The following is a 19,658-nucleotide window of genomic DNA, read 5'->3' on the forward strand; positions in this document are numbered from 1 at the left end:
TATCTACAAATATATTTTTAAATCATTAGAACTTTTATTTGTTCGTTATAATAGTTCTATTCTAGGATTAAGTATCTGAGTATATGGAAAAGCAAAATCGGGAGCTGGTAGGTAGGTATATAAGATATAGGATACGTGGCATTGCTAGAGTGAACTATGGCATTGCTAACGGAACTAACTAAATGCTTTGATTTGTTCAAAAAATTAACAAGCATATAATAAAAAATGAATGTTTCGTCATATCGTCACAGTTTACATACAGCTGTTAACTATGTATCTATAATTACAATTTTTACAAAGATTTCTCACTAGGAAATGGTTTTGACACCTAAAACTCATTAAGTAGCCTGTAGCGACTCTGTCCTCGTATATATTTTTAAAAATCCATTGCAAACTCTAATTTTTCAAGATAAATAATTTCCTAAATATGACTATAGGACACAAGCTATGTGCCAGATTTCATCAAGGTCTGTTCAGTGTTGAGCCAAAGGAAACAGACAGACACACTTTTTTATTTGTAATATTAATAGGTAAGTATATGAATAATAATATGGCTATGATCTACGTTCAGAAATATCAAATAGGTAATTAATTTATGTTTACCTTCTCGAAATCTATCACGGTTGAACGAAACGGAACTAAGAATAGGTAGCTAGCTGTAGGTATGTGTTATGAATAGTATTATTCTGGATAAAAATCAGTGATCAAAACGTCCGCCTCCTTTTCGGGAGGTTGGGGGTTCGATCTCGGGCACGCACTTCTAACTTTTCGGAGCTAACTAAATAAAATAAAAATAAAAATAAAAAAGCCGTTTATTCCCATACTCCTTAATGCATTATAGTTCACAATGATGTTAGTTTCGTTAATAACAATTTTCGGAGCTATGTGCGTAATATTATATGTATTACATTATTATATATATACATTACGCGGTAGAAATTAACGTATATCGACCTTTAGAAGTAGATAGCGGATTTGTAGAGCATTGTCTCTGTCTTTGAAACCGACAAAATGTCATATAGGTATGAGTGACAGAGACAACGCTCTACAAAGCCGAAATGTCATTCTAAAGGCCCAATTACATTTCTTTCTGCCGCGTACTGTACTTGCTTTAACGGAAAATATCGTGAGGAAACATGCATGCCTAAAAGTTCTCCATAATTAATGTTCTCAAAGGTGTGTGAAATCTGTCAATCCGCACTGGACCAGCGTGGTGGACTATGGCCAAAACCCTTCTTCTTCTGAGAGTAGATCCGGTCTCAGTAGTGTGCAGACAATAGTTTGATCACGATGATAATGATGGATACATCAGGGATGTATTTTTATAGGTACCTACTACATATTTTATAGGTATATACTACGTATTTTATAGGTACTACATATTTTATAGGTATATACTACGTATTTTATAGGTACTACATATTTTATAGGTATATACTACGTATTTTATAGGTACTAGGTACGTATTTTATAGGACCAGATAGGTACGAGAAGCGGTCGACACACCCTTCTGCAATGCCATCCGTACGGCTTCCAACAGGGTAAAATGGCGCAGCATCGTGAAGGAGGGAGCCACGATCCTCAAAATTGAGGGACCGACGCGATAAGAAGAGTGTTGCTACATGATGTTGCTGTTGCTTGTGAGACTGTAAGTTGCTACTGGAATGTGGATTATTAGCTTCATATAGTTAGCTATATTCGTAATGTTATAGAGTGCTTATAACTCTGTATTATGTTCATGTAGGCAAGCTACATAATACCTAACAAAATCGTCTAATACATTCAAATACATTAATTTATACCCAAGCCTGCTTTAAGGTATTTTTAAAACTGATTACGAATGTTTTTCTTTAAAAACGTTTCATATTTTAGGAACTAGTTTAAAAAGAAAAGAAAAACATTAAAATAATATAATCAGGTTCTCGTCGAACAACTGCTTAGTTTAAAAAATTCACCGATGATATGAAAATGTTCGTCAAATTTATTATGATAACAATGAATATTCATCATTGATTCTTCCAAGTAGGTATGCTAAGTAGGAGTAGGACTTGCGGCCTGTAAAGGTTCCAATCAACCACGATTCGACCAAGTAAACTTGGTAAAGTCTAGGCATAAACTAAAAATATCTTTGTTCATCCATACTATCCATACTAATTTTATAAATGCGGAAGTGTGTCTGTCTGTCTGTCTGTCAGGCTGTCTGCTAGCTTCTCACGGCCCATCCGTTCAATCGATTTTGACGAAATTTGATACAGCGATAGCTTGCATCCCGGGGAAGGGCATAGGCAACTTTTTATCCCGGAAAATCAAAGAATTCCCTCGGGGATTTTGAAAACGTAAATCCACGCGAACGAAGTCGCGGGCATCAGGTAGTATAATATTATAAATGTGAAAGTGTGGATATTTGGATGTTTAGATGTTTGTTACTCAATCACGCAAAAACGGCTAAACGGATTTGGATGTGGAATGGAGATAGATTATACCCTGAAATAACACATAGGCTACTTTTTATCCCGGAAAATCAAAGAGTTCCCGCGGGATTTTGAAAAATGTAAATCCACGCGGATGAAGTCGTGGGCATCAGCTAGTAATATTATAAATGCGAAAGTGTGTCTGTCTGCTAGCTTTTAACGGCCCAACAGTTTAAACAATTTTTATAAAATTTGGTACAGAGGTAAGCGTCCCGCAAATTGACATGGGCTACTTTTTATCCCGGAAAATCAAAGAGTCCCCACGGGATTCTTAAAAGCCAATCTGTTTTTTGAAAGCCCGATTTGTATGAAATTAGGTACAGAGTTAGCTTACGGCTTGAAAATTGACATCAAAAAGTTTCCACGGGATTTTTAAAAACCTAAATCACATCATCTAGTAATCAATAAATTATAGATTTTGGCTCATGATAAGGACTTTTTTAAATTACGGAACACTGATTATGCAAGGACAACTTGCACAAGTTCGATTTTATTTCACTATGAAGCATGGATCTTTAAAAATCGGACAATGCGTGTCGGACTCGCACAAGAAGGGTCGGGCTCGTACAACAAATAACACTTTTTAGGGTTCCGTACCTCAAAAGGAAAAAGGAACCCTTATAGGATCACTTTGTTGTCTGTCTGTTTGTCTGTCAAGAAAACCTATAGGGTACTTCCCGTTGACCTACAATCGTGAAATTTGGTAGGTAGCTACATTTGTTGTTTTTGTTAGCAACAAATTGCTAATGCGCGTGGCCGCCATTTTAGTGACGTCAGCGCCAGACGCAAAATGACGTCATTTCGATGTTAATGAGACATGGTCCCAGCTCAATAGCAATTTGCGGGACTTATACTTACTCTTATAACTTCAAGTGGATTTTAATACAGTTTTGCAGAGGACGGTAGTGTGGTAGATCTGTAGGTACATAATTATTTATCTACTACCCGGCAACAATATACTTACCTACCTAAATATTGTTCAAAATACGATTGATGTCAAGGCCCGTCCGTGAAAATATGATAATTAACTCGATAATATTATAAATTAATTTATTCATTATTAATGTTTTATTATATAATATAATAATAATATTATGCAATATAATTCGTAACAGCTTGTAAGCTATTGCACTATTGCATTTATAGAGTAATTACTACCTAATTAGATTAGGCTAGCTGTTTTTTTTGTACATTTAAAAAAAACCGGCCAAGTGCGAGTCAGGCTCGCTCACGTTCCGTATTTCAGCAGTATTTTTTCGAAATTTTGCACGATAATTCAAAAACTATGATGCATAAAAATTTATAAAAATCAGTTTTCGAATGCACATGCTAAGCCCTTTCATATTATAACCCCATTTGATATAGTTATCTTACTGAAGTACCCTGTAGGTTTCTTGACAGACCGACAGACAGACAGACAGACAAGTGATCCTATAAGGGATCCGTTTTTCCTTTTGAGGTACGAAACCCTAAAAATCAACGGGAATAGATCCGTAGCCAGCGTCACTTACAGTCCTAGATACCATCAGCAAGTTGAAGTTTCAGAGGCCAAGCGTGAGGTAGGGGAGATGCCCGTTGGAGCTGAAAAATACTAAAATAGAGATCGCGTAATGAGCAAACGCGATACGATTATTTTATAAGTCGGGTTTCAAATATGTACTGTCGATAACTTATTTAACTACTACCTACCTAATTTAAAATTGCTTTAATGCAAATTTCCTTGAAATGTTGGCAAAACACTTTCATAAAAATTATTATAAACTAGCTGTTGCTCAAGACTTAAAACCGCATCCCGCGGGAACTGTCTTATCCGGTAGATTTTCCAAAAAAATTGTATCATGCAAACCTTGTCCTACCAAGTACAAACACAACACAACAAAGTTTATCGACAGACATACAAAACTATTTCAATTTTTTCCAATTAAATTTATTAATTTTATTTTTACACAAATATAACAATTTGATACTCTTTCGAAAACAAACAAAAATTGTGATTCTTTTTGTATATTTATGTGTTTATACAAGCTTGTGTGTACTAAGGTAATTAAAACTGAATTTCGTCATTCCTTCGAACCATTTTACAAACATATAATAAAACAATTTCTAGCTTATGCTTACCTACCATTTATCAGGATTAAGATAATCATCATAAATATAAAAAATATATTGTTAATAGCAATTTTTATTATATTAATTTATAATTAGTTATTTTGAAGACATTTAACTTTTATTTTTATTGTAGATTTGACGACGTACATTTTGTAAAACTTTGTATATTTCATCAGTCCAGTAGATTTAGAGCAAATTGGCTGTGACAAACAGATGAATACGAATCACGAGTGATCCTACAAGATTTTCATTCGGACGTACGGAATTCCCACTGGAAAGACCACAGAGCTCACCACAAAACGTCGTGGCTTCGACGTCACTAGCAGGTGTCACATGTTAGTATACATATTTGACACAGGTAAGGGTAGCCCTAATGTAGTCCCATTTTTAGTCAAAATAGCCTAACACTTGTCATATTATTATCGATTCAGGAGCAAACCGAGAGTTCCCTCACCCTAGTCCATTCTGTCACTGCGCCAGAAAGGTCGTCAAAAAGAACCTAAATCGAGCGTGTCAACTAAAGCTTTCGTCGCTTTTCATAGAGCTTTCGTCTATTACCGGTTTAAGCGTGACATGACCTTGTACTTGACGCATCGGACGTTAAAGCTCATCTTGAACCTATATAAGTGAGATTTCAACTCCGAGACCACATTCTCGGGTCTGTTGTGCGTGACACGGAGACCGCCGGATCAACGATGCTCACGACATTGGTGCGTACATACTCGTCTAAGTTTGATATTATATCATTACACATGAAGAGCGTGTACACTGTCGAGCCAATTTAATAGACCACTTTTAACAACTGTTTCTAAATATAAAAATAACGACAGATTTAAGTTTTTGGTGCAGTTTAAATTTTTAAAAATATTCAGTCTAGTAATTGATTTTATTTATATTTTTAGCATAATATAACTTCCAAAATAATATAATATCTTTTTGCTATGGAAATTCAACTTTTTGTAAAATATTTGTGTTTTTTGTTAAATTATGAAGAGAAAGATTTGTTTGTTTGTAATCAATATAGGTACATTCTGAAAGTAGTGAATCGATTTTAATAATTCTTTCACCATTGCAAGCCTACTTTATCCAGCAGTAACACTGGTTATAATATATTATGTATATCAAATTTTACCCGAGTGAATCCGGGCGGATAAGCTAGAGTTTATTATAATTGAGGCTGCGGTTTCATATTTATGTACTACTTAAATACGTACTTATGCAATGTTAAGTGATTTATTACAATGGCTCTATATTAAAAAATGTATGCATATAAGTAAACGCACTGGTATAATAAGAAGGACTTTCAAAATACGGATAGACTATTCTTATTTTTTAACTTGAGCTTAACTGAGATTTTTTTATTGCGTTACGTTCTACTAATTGTGCCAGTATAGTGCACTAAATATTTTTGTAAGAGTGGCTGTGTTTATTAAAATACAATAAAGCATGACGTGAGGTGTACTTAAGATAGACTAGGTACGAAACCAGAATATATAGGTACGCGATTGATTTGCTTTGCGAAATACTGATATGTAAAAACGTGTAAATAAGTGCCTACAATACCTTTCTATGAATCGCTAGAAAAACTATTTTTTTCTCCGAAATGTACTGAATCGGCAAATAATGTTTCACGGGCAGGAAGTGATCTTGATGCTGTGCTTATTTTCTCTTTATTATGATACCAAGCCTGAAATAACGCGCGACGGACACGCATTCAACGCGACTTCTGAAATTTTACTACAAGGAATAAGTAGTTGCATAAAAGCGTTCTAGATCGGTTTCAGATTAGTGGTATTTGCCCATAAAAATTCATTTTAGACGCACGCCTTTAGTCAGTTATGCGAGTCAGTGTTGTAGGAGCGTACAGTACCAGGCCAAAAGTGATGACCATCGATCTTTAGAAGGAGACAGCAGATTTGTAGAGCACTGTCTCGGCCGTTGAGACCGACAAAGCGTCATATGGGTATGAGTGACAGAGACAACGCTCTACAAAGATGAAATGTCATTCTAAAGGCCGATGTTTATCACTTTCGGCCGCATACTGTAGTCGCGCTTATAAAAGCGCGTATACACGCGAGCTGCGAAGAACGCAAATCCATATTGCACTGACTGTCCCACTTGGTTCGAGCGAACACGCAGGAATAAGCGCGTGCACGCGCATTCGGTTCATTGAAGAGCGACATATAGAGTACGTGTATGCCAAAATAAGCGTATTAAAAGCGCAGAAAAAACGATAGTACAAAACCATCTTAGCGTTGGCGTTGAAGCGCACTATCACATGTTCCAAGTTCCTTGTAAATAGAATCATACACGCATACGCGCGCCTTCTGTATGACGATCTGCTGACGCACCGCGTTGCTGTTACCGCTTGTATTTTTGCTTCCTACTCTACAATTCTACGTGCTTTATATAGTAATTAACTGATTCACCCTGGCTTCGCACGGGTGGGCTTGTCTTTTCTGTAGATTGAGAAGTTATGCTACGGTTACCGTAAACTTTGACCACCAATAAATAATAATCAAAGTGGGGCAGAAAAATCAGTATTCCTACCTCCATGATTAAGTTTAAAAGTATGGGTTAAAGTTAGCATACTCTGAACCCTTAGTTTTGCAAATCATTTTGCTTTGTTTCGGGATAAAAATTGTCCATATTCTCCTCCAAATCTTTTCTTCTATAAAGCTGTGATGGCCTAGTGGTTAGGACGTCCACCTTCTAATCGGAGGTCGTGGGTTCGATCGCGGGCACGCACCTCTAACTTTTCGGAGTTATGTGCGTTTTAGGTAATTAAATATCACTTGCTTTAACTGTGAAGGAAAAGATCGTGAGGAAACCTGCATGCCTGAGAGTTCTCCATAATGTTCTCAAATGTGTGTGAAGACTACCAATCCGCACATGGCCAGCATGGTAGACTATAGCCAAAACCCTTCTCACTCTGAGAGGAGACCCGTGCTCTGTAGTGAGCTGGCGATGGGTTGATCATGATGATATTCTTCTCGACGTACCTATCTATTGTGCCTGTTTAAAATTGATTAAGTAGTTGATTAGTAATAAAGTACCCATTACCAACCACAGTAAACTTACAAATTTTCGGATTTATAATATTATTAAAGTATGGAATAAGTAAGAAAGACGCCTAATTTGCTAAGGAAACATTTAAAAAATCGTAACCTATTACTAATAAGACAAGACATATCTCGATAAACTAACTGACTGACATACCAACGTATGTAACACGTAGAAACTTTAGATTAACATGTAGGTTTTTTCTAAAAGGGAAGCTGAGAAGTCTCTTAAGCACACTCCCTAGTGATCTCCATACAAAAGTTTAGTTCTCACTAGCTTATGCTCGCATCTTCGTCTGCATGGACTACACAAATTTCAAAACCCTGTTTCACCCCCTTAAGGGGACTCAGTTCAGTGCTTTCCTCATACAAACGTAGGAGGGAAATTAAGACAATATTCGATATTGTACGCACAAAACTAAGAATTGTATCGATTTATCTCGTCATTATCTAGGTTTATTCATATATAAAACATTGACAAAAATATTGATTTAAAAGTTACGAGGCTCAAAAAATTCCTATTTTAACACGAAATTAATGACAACTTTGGGCGTAAACAAATAAGATTAGGGATATGAAAATTCTAAAACAATTTATCATTAGACGTAGTTTATTTATTCATTAGTATATATATACATATAACTTTACTTTGCAAACATAAATTCAGCAGTTTATTCTCAAAAATACTTTTCCTAAACCCTTTTCGCGCGCTTGATTTCAGTGAAAATCATCGTGCCTCTCAACTTTCTCATACAATGTCAAGTGAAAAGCAAACATGTTTCCCACGTGCGCTGCCAATATAGGTCGAGCGTCCTGCGTCACCTTAAGGGTTGAATTTTCCAAAATCCTTTCTTAGCGGATGCTTACGTCATAATAGCTATCTGCATACCAAATTTCAGCCCGATCCGTCCAGTGGTTTGAGCTGTGCGTTGATAGATCAGTCAGTCAGTCAGTCAGTCACCCTTTCCTTTTATATATTTAAGATTTGCATAATTACCAATCAAACTCAATGCAATTTTGTATACATATTCAAAAAACTAATACCCATGTCTTTAGTTTGCCAAATTTCCGGAAAATATCTAGTTTTAATAAGCTCAACGGTTTTAAAGATTTGTATGTAAATCCTCGAGACCGAGTAACTTTGAAACTAAATATTTTAATTAAAATCTGGCAAATTTAATTGAATTGAACTCCTCTTAAGGAAAACAAAGGAAAAACTTGAACTTTTTCGATATGACGCTTTCAGATCCTGATTGCATCCGCATACCAGTATACAGCTGTGCCCTCGATAACCTTAAAGACATGTTTTTAATATCATTACAGCACCATTTTGCTATAAAAACAAAAATAATTTGTAACCAAATATTTCCGGATGCTGGTAGCTTTAAGTATTAATGTCAAAGTTATATTGGAAGTTTTGCACACAATTTAACAAACACAGGCTCGGTCAAAATCAAAACAAGTCAGTGCCGCAGAAATCAAAAAAGTTATAGAAATAACAAAGAAGTGCGCAGCGTAAATAATTGTAAAGTTATACGGTCTCAATCTCATATTTACATACAACTTTATTTTTGAGCCGTGTGATTTAGGAAATATGTATTTTTCTGTAAAAAGGCAAATGACTTGACATACCTACATTAATTTTTTAACAGAACTTTACTACAGAATTTCAGTGCATTTGATTGGCTAATATTGAAATGGAGATTAAACTACGTTTATGTTTTGTAAATAAGAATCGAGCTACGTTTGTGTGTGTAATAAGTGACCATCTTTTGTACCCTACTTGGGCAAATAAAAACTATTGATGGATTGATTAATTTGTATTGTTTGAGCACTCAAGAGTACTCGAAGTGCACTCTTCTTTCATGACATATTAATACCTACTATTTATATTTAGAATTCGGTGCCAACCAAATAGGCATGGTAGGGGCAGGGCTGTTTGTCGCATATTACATACTCGTACCTAGAGTCATTCAGTAATAAGAAATTATAAATCATAGAAAGAGAGAAATATCTTTCTTTGTAGCAAAATCGCTTGCCAAAAAAAATATGCGATGCGTGTGGGAATACCCTCAGTGTTAACATTTTACGGATGCTCGAAGATTAACATTGGAGTATGCGAAGGCCACATCTGTATTAACGATCACAATTCAAATATCCTGTATACTTTATTTGTAAAAAAAATGATTTAGCCGTCAACCTTGACCGCTCATTTTGACCACAAAGTTGTTGACTATTTGCTATAAAAATAGATCCGATATAATATTAAATATCCATATTCATAAAGATAGCAAATGAAAATGGTCCTTTTTACTTTGGTATTTGCAACTGCCAAGCCTTGGCGCCCATATTTTTAATTTGTTCTTAAATTTTAGTACTTAATGTAAGATAATAATATGATTTCATTCCACCGGGTTTGCACGAAGATGCGTTGTTAAAATATTTTTGAGACCACCATCAATAAAATATAACCTTAACTTAGCTCAGACACCTGAGTTTAATAAGTTTAAAAACTAAAACTCTATACATACTATAAAAGAATAATAATAATATTATAGTATGTAAAAATATTATACCTATATACTATAATAACATACACATAATGTTAAAACATAGACCCTTCCTTGGTCGGGTATTAGCGATCATATTGGTGGGTTTCAGAATCACCCACTTAATAATTTGAATTTATTCAGGTACTCTTTTAGTTCCTGTTCTGAACTCATGTTCTTAAATTATATCAATAAATTTTAATTAAAATCTAAATATTTTCTGAAGGCCATAACATCAATCATCATTTTTAATTATATTCAAATGTAAAATAAATCAATAAAATATTATTTGAGCGTACCTAAGCTGTTTTACGACCATATATACCTAATATTGTATGTTAGAGTTAATAAAAATTAATTTAGCAATTACATCATCGTTTGTATAATATAGGTACTGTGTTAGACTACATTTTTGTTGTAGACTCCGAATTAGAATTATTAGGAATGTTTAAGTCTTCCAAATCTGCTAATGCGCGTGGCTGCCATTTTAGTGACGTCAGCACTAGCTGATGGTATATATTTTACTTAAATATACGTCAAAATGACGTCATTTCGATGTTAATGGTTCAAGCGCAATAGCAATTTGCGGGACTGATACAACGCAAATTATAACACACTAGCTCATGATTTAGCTAGCTTATTATTATTTTATTTATTAATATAGATACTAAACAATCATATTGAAATGACAATTAAGTTATTTGGATACGTTCTGGGGTCTGATCTGTCTGTAGTTTTCCAAATTTCCGTCAATATATTCATGTTACACGGTCCGGTCCCAAAAATTTACATACAAATCTTGAAATTAATTTACTTATAATTGAGTTTGATAATTAATATACTTATCCAAATGAGAACTAAACTACGCTAGTGTGGGGCGCGTGACGGAGAGTAATTTGTTAAAGGATCCAACATGAAATGAAAAAAATGAAATGGAATGAAATGAAATGATTTATTTGTTTTAAAAGGTCTTTTTAAAATTGTGCCAGGGACCCTGAAGTAAGTTTGCAAAACCTGTATCTCAGGGTCCCTTTTTTTTAAATTAACTTTTAGAATTTTATTTAAACATCTATTCAAATACAAAGACATTTATTACTATAGTGATGTTCATAAAACATTATATTATTATTTACTATCTATCAGGTATCGGTAAAAATAAAAATCCAATTCTTAGGATGGACAGACATACTACTAGTTATAAAGACCAAGATTTAAATTTTTTACTTGTCTAACATTTAAAAATCATAAACTATCAGCTGCTGATACCGGTTTTCAATCGCACTTTATTAATTTTTACATTTCTCTATAATATAATTTATAACATTAAATTATTCCGTCTGTTTTTCTTTAAAGTAAGTAGGTGTTAAAATTAAATTAACCTGTCTCAAGTTCGTTCACCTTGTATCAATGTCAAGGTTTGTTTGCGCCTATTGCACAACCAAGAAAAAGGTGTGAGAGTTCAAAAGCTATACAACTTGTAATGGTACGGCTCCGCTATCGGGATTCGGCAAATGCTCCGTCTTAAGGCATAATATTATGATGGTTCGGCATTCGGTAAATCAACTACCACACTATTCGGAATATGAAATTTTATTAAGTTTGGCAGAATAGTCTTTCCTTTTAGTATTATATATGTATTATATTTATATTACGCGACACGTCGAGATGGCAGTCGGGGAGGGAACACTTCGCACACTCTAAATAAATTTGATTAAAAAAAACTTTTGTTTATTTTTAAATTTTACGATTTAAAAAGGGATAGATAATTAATTCTATTAAATAAATTTAAATCTAAATTAATTTAAAAAAAACATTTAATTAAATCTAAAACCTCATCGAGACCACCGCAGCGAGGCATTGTACCCAAGATGCTGGCAGCATTTGGATGGCCAAACTAATTATTTGACCAAGGTAGCTGCCAGCTCTCGGGTCCCCGGTTGATTAGATGAACGTTTTCAAAATTTCCTCAAAAAGAGCTCGGGCCCCCGGGCCTCATGATCCCAAGGTCTCCACAAGGCAAGAATATGAAGAAGCTCTCATCGAGGTTATCATATTTGCGCCTCTTGGCCAGTTCGGCGCTGATGGCCGAAAAGGACAAGAGGCACAAATATAAAAACGATTAATTAATTAAATTCCATACATTAATTAATTAACTAATGAAATTTAATAAAATTCCATACATCAGCAGTTAACGACTCAAGCGGAAAAATAATAAAAGTTGGTAGAAATTTAAGGTGATAAATTTTATCTTAAAAATAATTTAATAATTAATTATTATTCTCTGTATTATGTAATTTATAAAAAATGTTCATAACTACAGAATAATCATATACATATGTTTATATAACTACGTTGATTCTTTGCGCAAAAAATATTCCCGCCTCTTCTAGATTTTATTAAATTCTAATTATTAAGTACTGTACTAGATGACGCCCGCATATTTCTTTTAATATTTCGTACTCTCTCTCTCTCTCGTTTTTATCTCAGAAAATCAAAGGAACTCTTTGATGTTCTGAGATAAAACCTATACCACTCTCGAGGTTATCCTTGCAAAAAACTACGTCGATTCGTTCGCGTCAATTCTTTGTAACGTGATGCAATGGATTGAAGGATAAACCAACAAACAAACCCACTTTTAAAAAAATATATTCCAGAAATGTTTTGGTCCTACCTATTTACAATCACTTTCTAGCGTTCAAACTTTTATTTTCACTTTCGACGCCCGGGCCCAAAACCGGGAGTTTATTAAACCAGTCCTGTGAGATTTAGTTAGCATGCAATATAAGGTCATTGTTCTTTGAGAATGTTTTCTTTCACTATAATATATCTACCATAGATTAATTATTGGTCTCGCTCATATCTACATTATATTATTAGGTATCAACAGATAAATAGATTACCTTTTTTGCTTGTATTAATTAACCTTTAAGTTTTATTATTTCACATAAAAAATAATGCAATATTAAACGGAAGATATAAGCAAAATTTCATGTCTTTTTAATAAAATATACTCAAATACTTTGAGTTTAATATGTACATTATTTTATACAAACCGCCGCCTTTTTAGCTTTCTGGAAAATGGAATGACGCCACATTCGGATAGCATTTCAAACACAGATTTCAAAGTAAAATGACATAATAATATTTGTAAATAGCTGCCCCGGCGAACTTCGTACCGCCTAACAGTCGATTCTTTTTCAGGCAATTTTTTAAAATTTTCCCTCCGTAAGAACCATCCTCGTACTTCAAGGAATATTATAAAAAAAGAATTAGCGAAATCGGTTCAGCTGTTCTCGAGATATGCGATCAGCAACACATTTAGCGATTCATTTTTATATATAAAGAAGATAAGTAGGCAGGTATACAGCTGTTTTAATGAAAGTTTTTCTTTATTTTCAGGTATTGGCGTTCACGCTAAGCGTGGTGGTAGCAGATGTTGGCTACCAATATCAAGCTCCAGTCAATCCCTTCGGTGGGTCATCTTCTCAAGTCAATAAATATTATAATAAAGCCACCTATTCTACCACCCCAAATCCTGCTGTATCCTTCGGAACTGCTGGACAAAAGTTAGGTTATACTGGATCTTTTGGACAAGGTCTAGGCTCAAGTGGTTATACTGGAGCTCTGGGGCAAGGCACAATAGTACCTGCTACAACCTTTGGTCAAAGTTATAAAGGACAAAGCTCTTTTGGACAAAGCTTCGGTGGTTCATCTGGATCTTTTGGACAAGGTCAAGGCTCAGGTGGTTATACTGGATCTTTTGGACAGGGCACAGTAGTACCTGCCACAAATTATGGTCAAAGGTATAAAGGACAAACTTCTTTTGGACAAAGTGGTTTGTCTGGATCTTTTGGACAAGGTCAAGGCACAAGTGGTTATGCTGGATCTCTTGGACAAGGCTCAATTGTACCTGCTACAACCTTTGGTCAAAACTATAAAGGACAATCCTCTTTTGGACAAAGCTCGAGTGGTTCATCTGGATCTTTTGGACAAGCTCAAGGATCGAGTGGATATACTGGATCTCTTGGACAAGGCTCAATTGTACCTGCTACAACCTTTGGTCAAAACAATAAAGGACAATCCTCTTTTGGACAAAGCTCGAGTGGTTCATCTGGATCTTTTGGACAAGCTCAAGGATCGAGTGGATATACTGGATCTCTTGGACAAGGCTCAATAGCGCCTGCTACAACCTTTGGTCAAAGCGCTAAAGGACAAACCTCTTTTGGACAAAGCTTGGGTGGTTCATCTGGATCTTTTGGACAAGGTCAAGGCTCAATTGGTTATACTACAATAGCACCTGCTACCTTTGGTCAAATCTCTAAAGGACAAACTTCTTTTGGACAAAGCTCGAGTGGTTTATCTGGATCCTATGGACAAGGCCAAGGCTCAAGTGGTTATACTGGATCTATTGGACAAGGCTCAATCGTACCGTCTACAACCTTTAGTCAAACTTACAAAGGACAATATGGACAAAGCTCAAGCAGCTCCCCTGGATTGTGGCAAGGATCAACTGTATCACCTTTACTGTACGGACAAGGTTATAACTACAAAGACTATAGCTCAAACGGTTTAGCATCTAAATTTGGCGTAGGTTCTGGATCTACTTATAAATTAGCTAATCCATCTCTTTTAAGCACTAATTATGTAACTGGATCAAAATACAATACCTTTGGTACTAGTGGAGGAGCTGGCTCTGGTTCTGGCCTATCTGGGAGCGGAATTGATACGAGCTATAATACAGCTGGATCAACAGGCTCAAATTCAAACTACTATGTCCAAGGACAGCGACCATCAAACTCTGGATCCAACTACAATACGTTAGACAGCGGATCGTATTACAATCTTGCGAATCAACAAGGAGTATATCCAGGATCTACTTTTGGCCAAAACCAAGGAAACTATCAGACGACGGTAGATACTAGTGGCTTAGATAATATAGGAAACTACTACCAAACAGCTAGCGCTAATAACCAATTTATTTCATCAAATCAGTACCAAACCGCTGCCGTTCAGAATTACCAAGATTACTATAATATAATACAACAACAACCAGCACAAATATATAAACACTTCTACGTACATGCCGCACCAGAAGATGTTGAACCACTTAAGCCAAGGCCACAAATAGTTTTACCTCCAGCACAGAAACATTATAAAATCATCTTCATCAAGGCACCAACCCAACAACCTGCAGTGCCACAGGTGATTCCAGTTCCACAACAAACTGATGAAAAGACTATTGTATATGTACTTGTCAACAAACCTGAAGATGCCAAAAATATTGTACTTCCCAAATTTGAGCCAAAAGCTCCATCTAAACCTGACGTTTTCTTCATTAAATACAATAATAAACAAGATTCTCAATATCTAATTGACAATATAGTTAATGACTATAACAAAGGAGGAGTATCAGCTACATTCTCTGGAATATCTGGTGGTGTATTAGGCGCATCTGGTTCTGGTTATAAGACCGGTAGTTCAGTGTTATCTTCCTCAACAAGTAACAATTTTAATGAAAATTCGGGTGCCTCACCTGGCACTTTTAACTCCGTTTTTGGAAAAAACCCAAGTGTAGGAAGCTCTTTTGGAACATCGATAGGTGGAATTTCTTCAACGACTCCTAGTAGTATATCATATGGTTCTGGTAGTACATTATCACCTAGTAAATTTAACTCAGTGTTTGACAATCGCTTTGGAAGTTCTGAAAGTAGCGTGAGTGAAAGTTTAGGTACTGGTAGCACTGTGACTACAGGTAGCTCAGATGCAAAGGATAGTAGTGGCTTATCTTCTGGTAATAGTTACACTATTGGCAACACTTTCAGTGCAAAACCGAGTGTTTCTTTCAGCACTGTTTCAGGTTTAAAACCCAGCTTCTCTGGATCAAACTCTGGATCTAGCGGCAGCTATTCATCTGGAAGTAGCTCCCCGTCTGGATCCAACAATGGTATACTCATTACTAAGCCTAGCAGCACGTTAGTTTCAGACTCTAACTCTTTTAGTTCTGGCAGTAGTGTAACGCCGGTTCCTCTTTCTTCATCGTACGTTGGCAATATTCCATCATCTGTCAGTAGTGTTCCATTCCCTAGCAGTGTAACTAGTGGCAGCGTTGTAAGCTCTAAACCTAGTGTCAGCTTTGGATCAGGTTCTTCAGTTTTAGGTACAGATTCAGGTAATAGCGTTCTATTAGGTACTGTTGGTACGCCTAGCAAAGGAAACAGTTACGTAACTTCTTTTGGTTCAGAACCTAGTACTTTCAGTGAAAGCTCTGAATACAGTAGCAGCTTTACCTCTAGTAGTGGCAACAATGGCTTAAGTTCTGGTAGTTTTCCTTCTACTACTGTAAGCCCTACTTTATTTCCAGTACCTAATGCCTTAAGCTCTTCCAACATTGGTAGTGGTTCCAGTGGTTTTGGTTCTGGTTCTATTTCTGGAAATACGGTATTGTCAGGCAGTCCTACTTCTAACAAGGTAACAAATGGAGGTGTATACGTTTCCAAGCCTATCAGTAATTCTAGTCCAAGCTCTTCATTCATTGTATCCGGCAGTAGCTTACCATCCGGGTTTGTAAGCAAAAATAGTGGTATTTCATCTGGTAGCAGCACTGGTTCTGGCTCTAGTAGCAGCTTTGGTTCTAACTTGGGTAGCAGCTTTTCTACGACTAGCAACTATAAGCCTTTGTCAACCATTGTTAGTGCTAGCAACTTAGTTAATAAGCCTAGTCAACTAAGTTCTTCCGGAACTGTCTCGCCAGCCTTAGGCCTTTCTAGCGGTGCAGGAAGCAGTCAGTCTTCCGGTAGCTACAGCTCTGGTTTAACCAGCTTCAGATCTGGCACTAATTTGGGTTCCTCCTCATCCGGTATTGGTTCTGGATCTAGCAATTTCGGTGCTGGGTCTAGCAAATTCGTTACTGGTTTGGGTTCAGATAACTCAAGCGATGATTCCGCTTATGAAACAACTCTTGTTTCTACTAGTCAGGGTATTCCCCACGAATCCTACGGATCACCTAAGTTCAAAGTATTTTAGATTTTAACATTTGTACTGTATCACGAGCAATGATTTACCTAATAATTTAAGTTCCACTGGATATTATGTACTTAATAAAATACATCCAAAAATATTTATTTTTGTTTCAGTTTATTCTTTCTTTTCATTTTAATGATCTTAATGATAACCTTTCCAGGGCGTTTTCCTTAATAGATTGTGCTGTCCGTGCCCTTCTAAGGAGGTAGAAATAAGAAAAAAGGATGCTACTTTTATACGATGCTTTTATCCTGAAAACTTAGAGTGCCTATGAAAATTTTAAAAACCTAAATCCAAGCGAATGAAATCGCAGGTATCCCATCCCAATAGTACCTATTAGTAATAAATAATTCTAGTATCCAAAGGTGAGGCGAGGCTAAGGTGAGGTAGGGAATAAAAATAAAAAGTGACACTTTCCGCAGTATTTTAGGTTTCTAAAAACGCTAAATATAATCAATCACTCTTAGCTTTTGTTAAATACAGTCTGGCACAAAAATCTAAATAAATAAAAAATCTACGACTTTCCTATGAAGACTATGGACAGGGTCATCTATGAGACTAGAAACACGACCTGGAAAGTTCCTCATTAAGGTTTGACTGGTTCTCAGACTCAGATGTGGACAGATAGAGTGATAAAAATACTTGTGTCTCTTCAATAACGTGGATTGATAGTAGGTATCCTTACAATTTCATTTTAGCATCCCAGACAAAATGATGTCTACAGCCAAGGCAAAGTTTTGCACTCGAAAAAAGAAAGTTGGGACACCGTTTGTCCGTTCATCTGTCTGCAATCTGTATGTGCGTATTCAGAAGTAATTAAGACTGTAAAGAAAGAAAGAAATAGAAAATAATGTGTGTTGCCAGTGATGACATATGAATCTGAGACATGGTCGCTAACTATGGGCCTCATAAGAAAGCTCAGAGTCACTCAGCGGGCGATGGAGAGAGCTATGTTTGGAATTTTTCTACGTGATCAAATCAGAAATGAGGAGATCCGTAGGAGAACTAGAGTAACCGACATAGCTCAACGGGTTGCGAAGCTGAAGTGGCAATGGGCAGGGCACATAGTTCGTAAAACCAATGTACGTTGGGGTTCCAAGGTGCTGGAATGGCAGCCTCACACCGGAAGACGCAGAGTTGGAAGACCCCCCACTAGGTGGACGTGGACGGACGACATCAGACGAGTCGCAGGGAGCCGCTGGATTCAGGCAGCGCAAGACCGTGGCGTGGGGAAGTCCCTACAAGAGACCTATGTCTATATTGTTTATCCATTTTTAGATTTTTCTCGGATGATGTAAAATACCGTATTGTGTGGTTGGATTAGGTATATTATCATTATTAAAGTGTCACACGTCACTATAGCTCGCCTTAAATGCTTTTCATACATTTTTAAACAAAGCAGTATAGACAGATTCTGATTATTTTCAGCCTGTAGAATCCAGAATAACTGGGAAGATAGGTATGTTTTGATATAATAAAAGATGATGACGCCATACGATTTTCGTCGTTGGCGTAACAGGGCCTTCTACGCACTGAACGACGTCAGTTGCTTGTTATTTAGTATCGGAACTATTTGATTGCAATTGAAGTTGGCATAATACTGGCATTTTAATGGGCTGCCCATCCGCATAGCTGTTCGGCGTTATCTTGATTTACTGCGTGCGCTTACACTGGAATCATAAGTCAGAATATCGAATTCCGAATGGTTAATTTAATGGTAATGCGTTAAAGCTACGCCTACCATGTCACTGTGAATTAAAACGAGGACGCTTCAAAATTAAATATTGTAAATATTTATTCAGATTTTACTGAAAAACTACATGGGGCACTTAGTCTCGTGTTGGTGGGTCTATGCTTTGGCGGACACCCACTGGCGGAGTAACGAGGACTTGTCGGTCTCTTGTGCTTCGTCGTCAGCGGTGAGATAGAACTTCGTGAGGTTTTAGTCGGTAGAAGTCTGATATAACCATTATACTCCCATAGCTGGTGGTATCCAAGATAGACGAAAAAAAAGGATTCAAACTTTTTGGCGACTGATAAGTTGGACACAAGTCACGTCGCCATGATATATTTTGGGCCACCAATATACTTAGATTAAGGACTGTTATGCTATGCACTCATATATATCATATTTTCAGTCACTTTCGCAGTTCACTTCTCAGCCGCCAAAAAGGTTGAATCGAACTAAGTAGGTAGGTAGGTATGTAGTTACGGAACATTTTTAGGAAACCTGGCAAACCACAGAGCATATTGTTTCTTAAAAGTATATCTACGAAATCTCATTGACTCTGATTGGTAAATAATAGAACGTTGAAACTACGTTTGTTGAACGTTGAAACTTGATTATTTTTATGTGCTGCAAGCACAGATAATTCAACCTCAAGAGTACCTACCTATAAGGTTTTGCATGAAAACAAAATCGTAAAATGTTGGCGGGGGACAGGGGA

The 19,658-nt window shown here is 36.2% G+C and overlaps 1 protein-coding gene across 1 annotated transcript; it reads left to right on the top strand.

The window, feature by feature from the left end:
* The first annotated feature begins 5,243 nt into the window (after positions 1–5,243).
* Positions 5,244–17,298, top strand: LOC117995769 (filaggrin-2-like). The gene is made up of 2 exons (XM_034983763.2): positions 5,244–5,290; positions 13,591–17,298. The coding sequence occupies exons 1-2, from the start codon at positions 5,276–5,278 to the stop codon at positions 17,212–17,214; spliced, it is 3,639 nt and encodes a 1,212-aa protein (XP_034839654.1). The 5' UTR covers positions 5,244–5,275; the 3' UTR covers positions 17,215–17,298.
* Positions 17,299–19,658: the final 2,360 nt, after the last annotated feature.

The sequence above is a fragment of the Maniola hyperantus genome, chromosome Z (assembly GCF_902806685.2).
Source record: "Maniola hyperantus chromosome Z, iAphHyp1.2, whole genome shotgun sequence".
NCBI classification, from domain to species: Eukaryota; Metazoa; Arthropoda; class Insecta; order Lepidoptera; family Nymphalidae; genus Maniola; species Maniola hyperantus.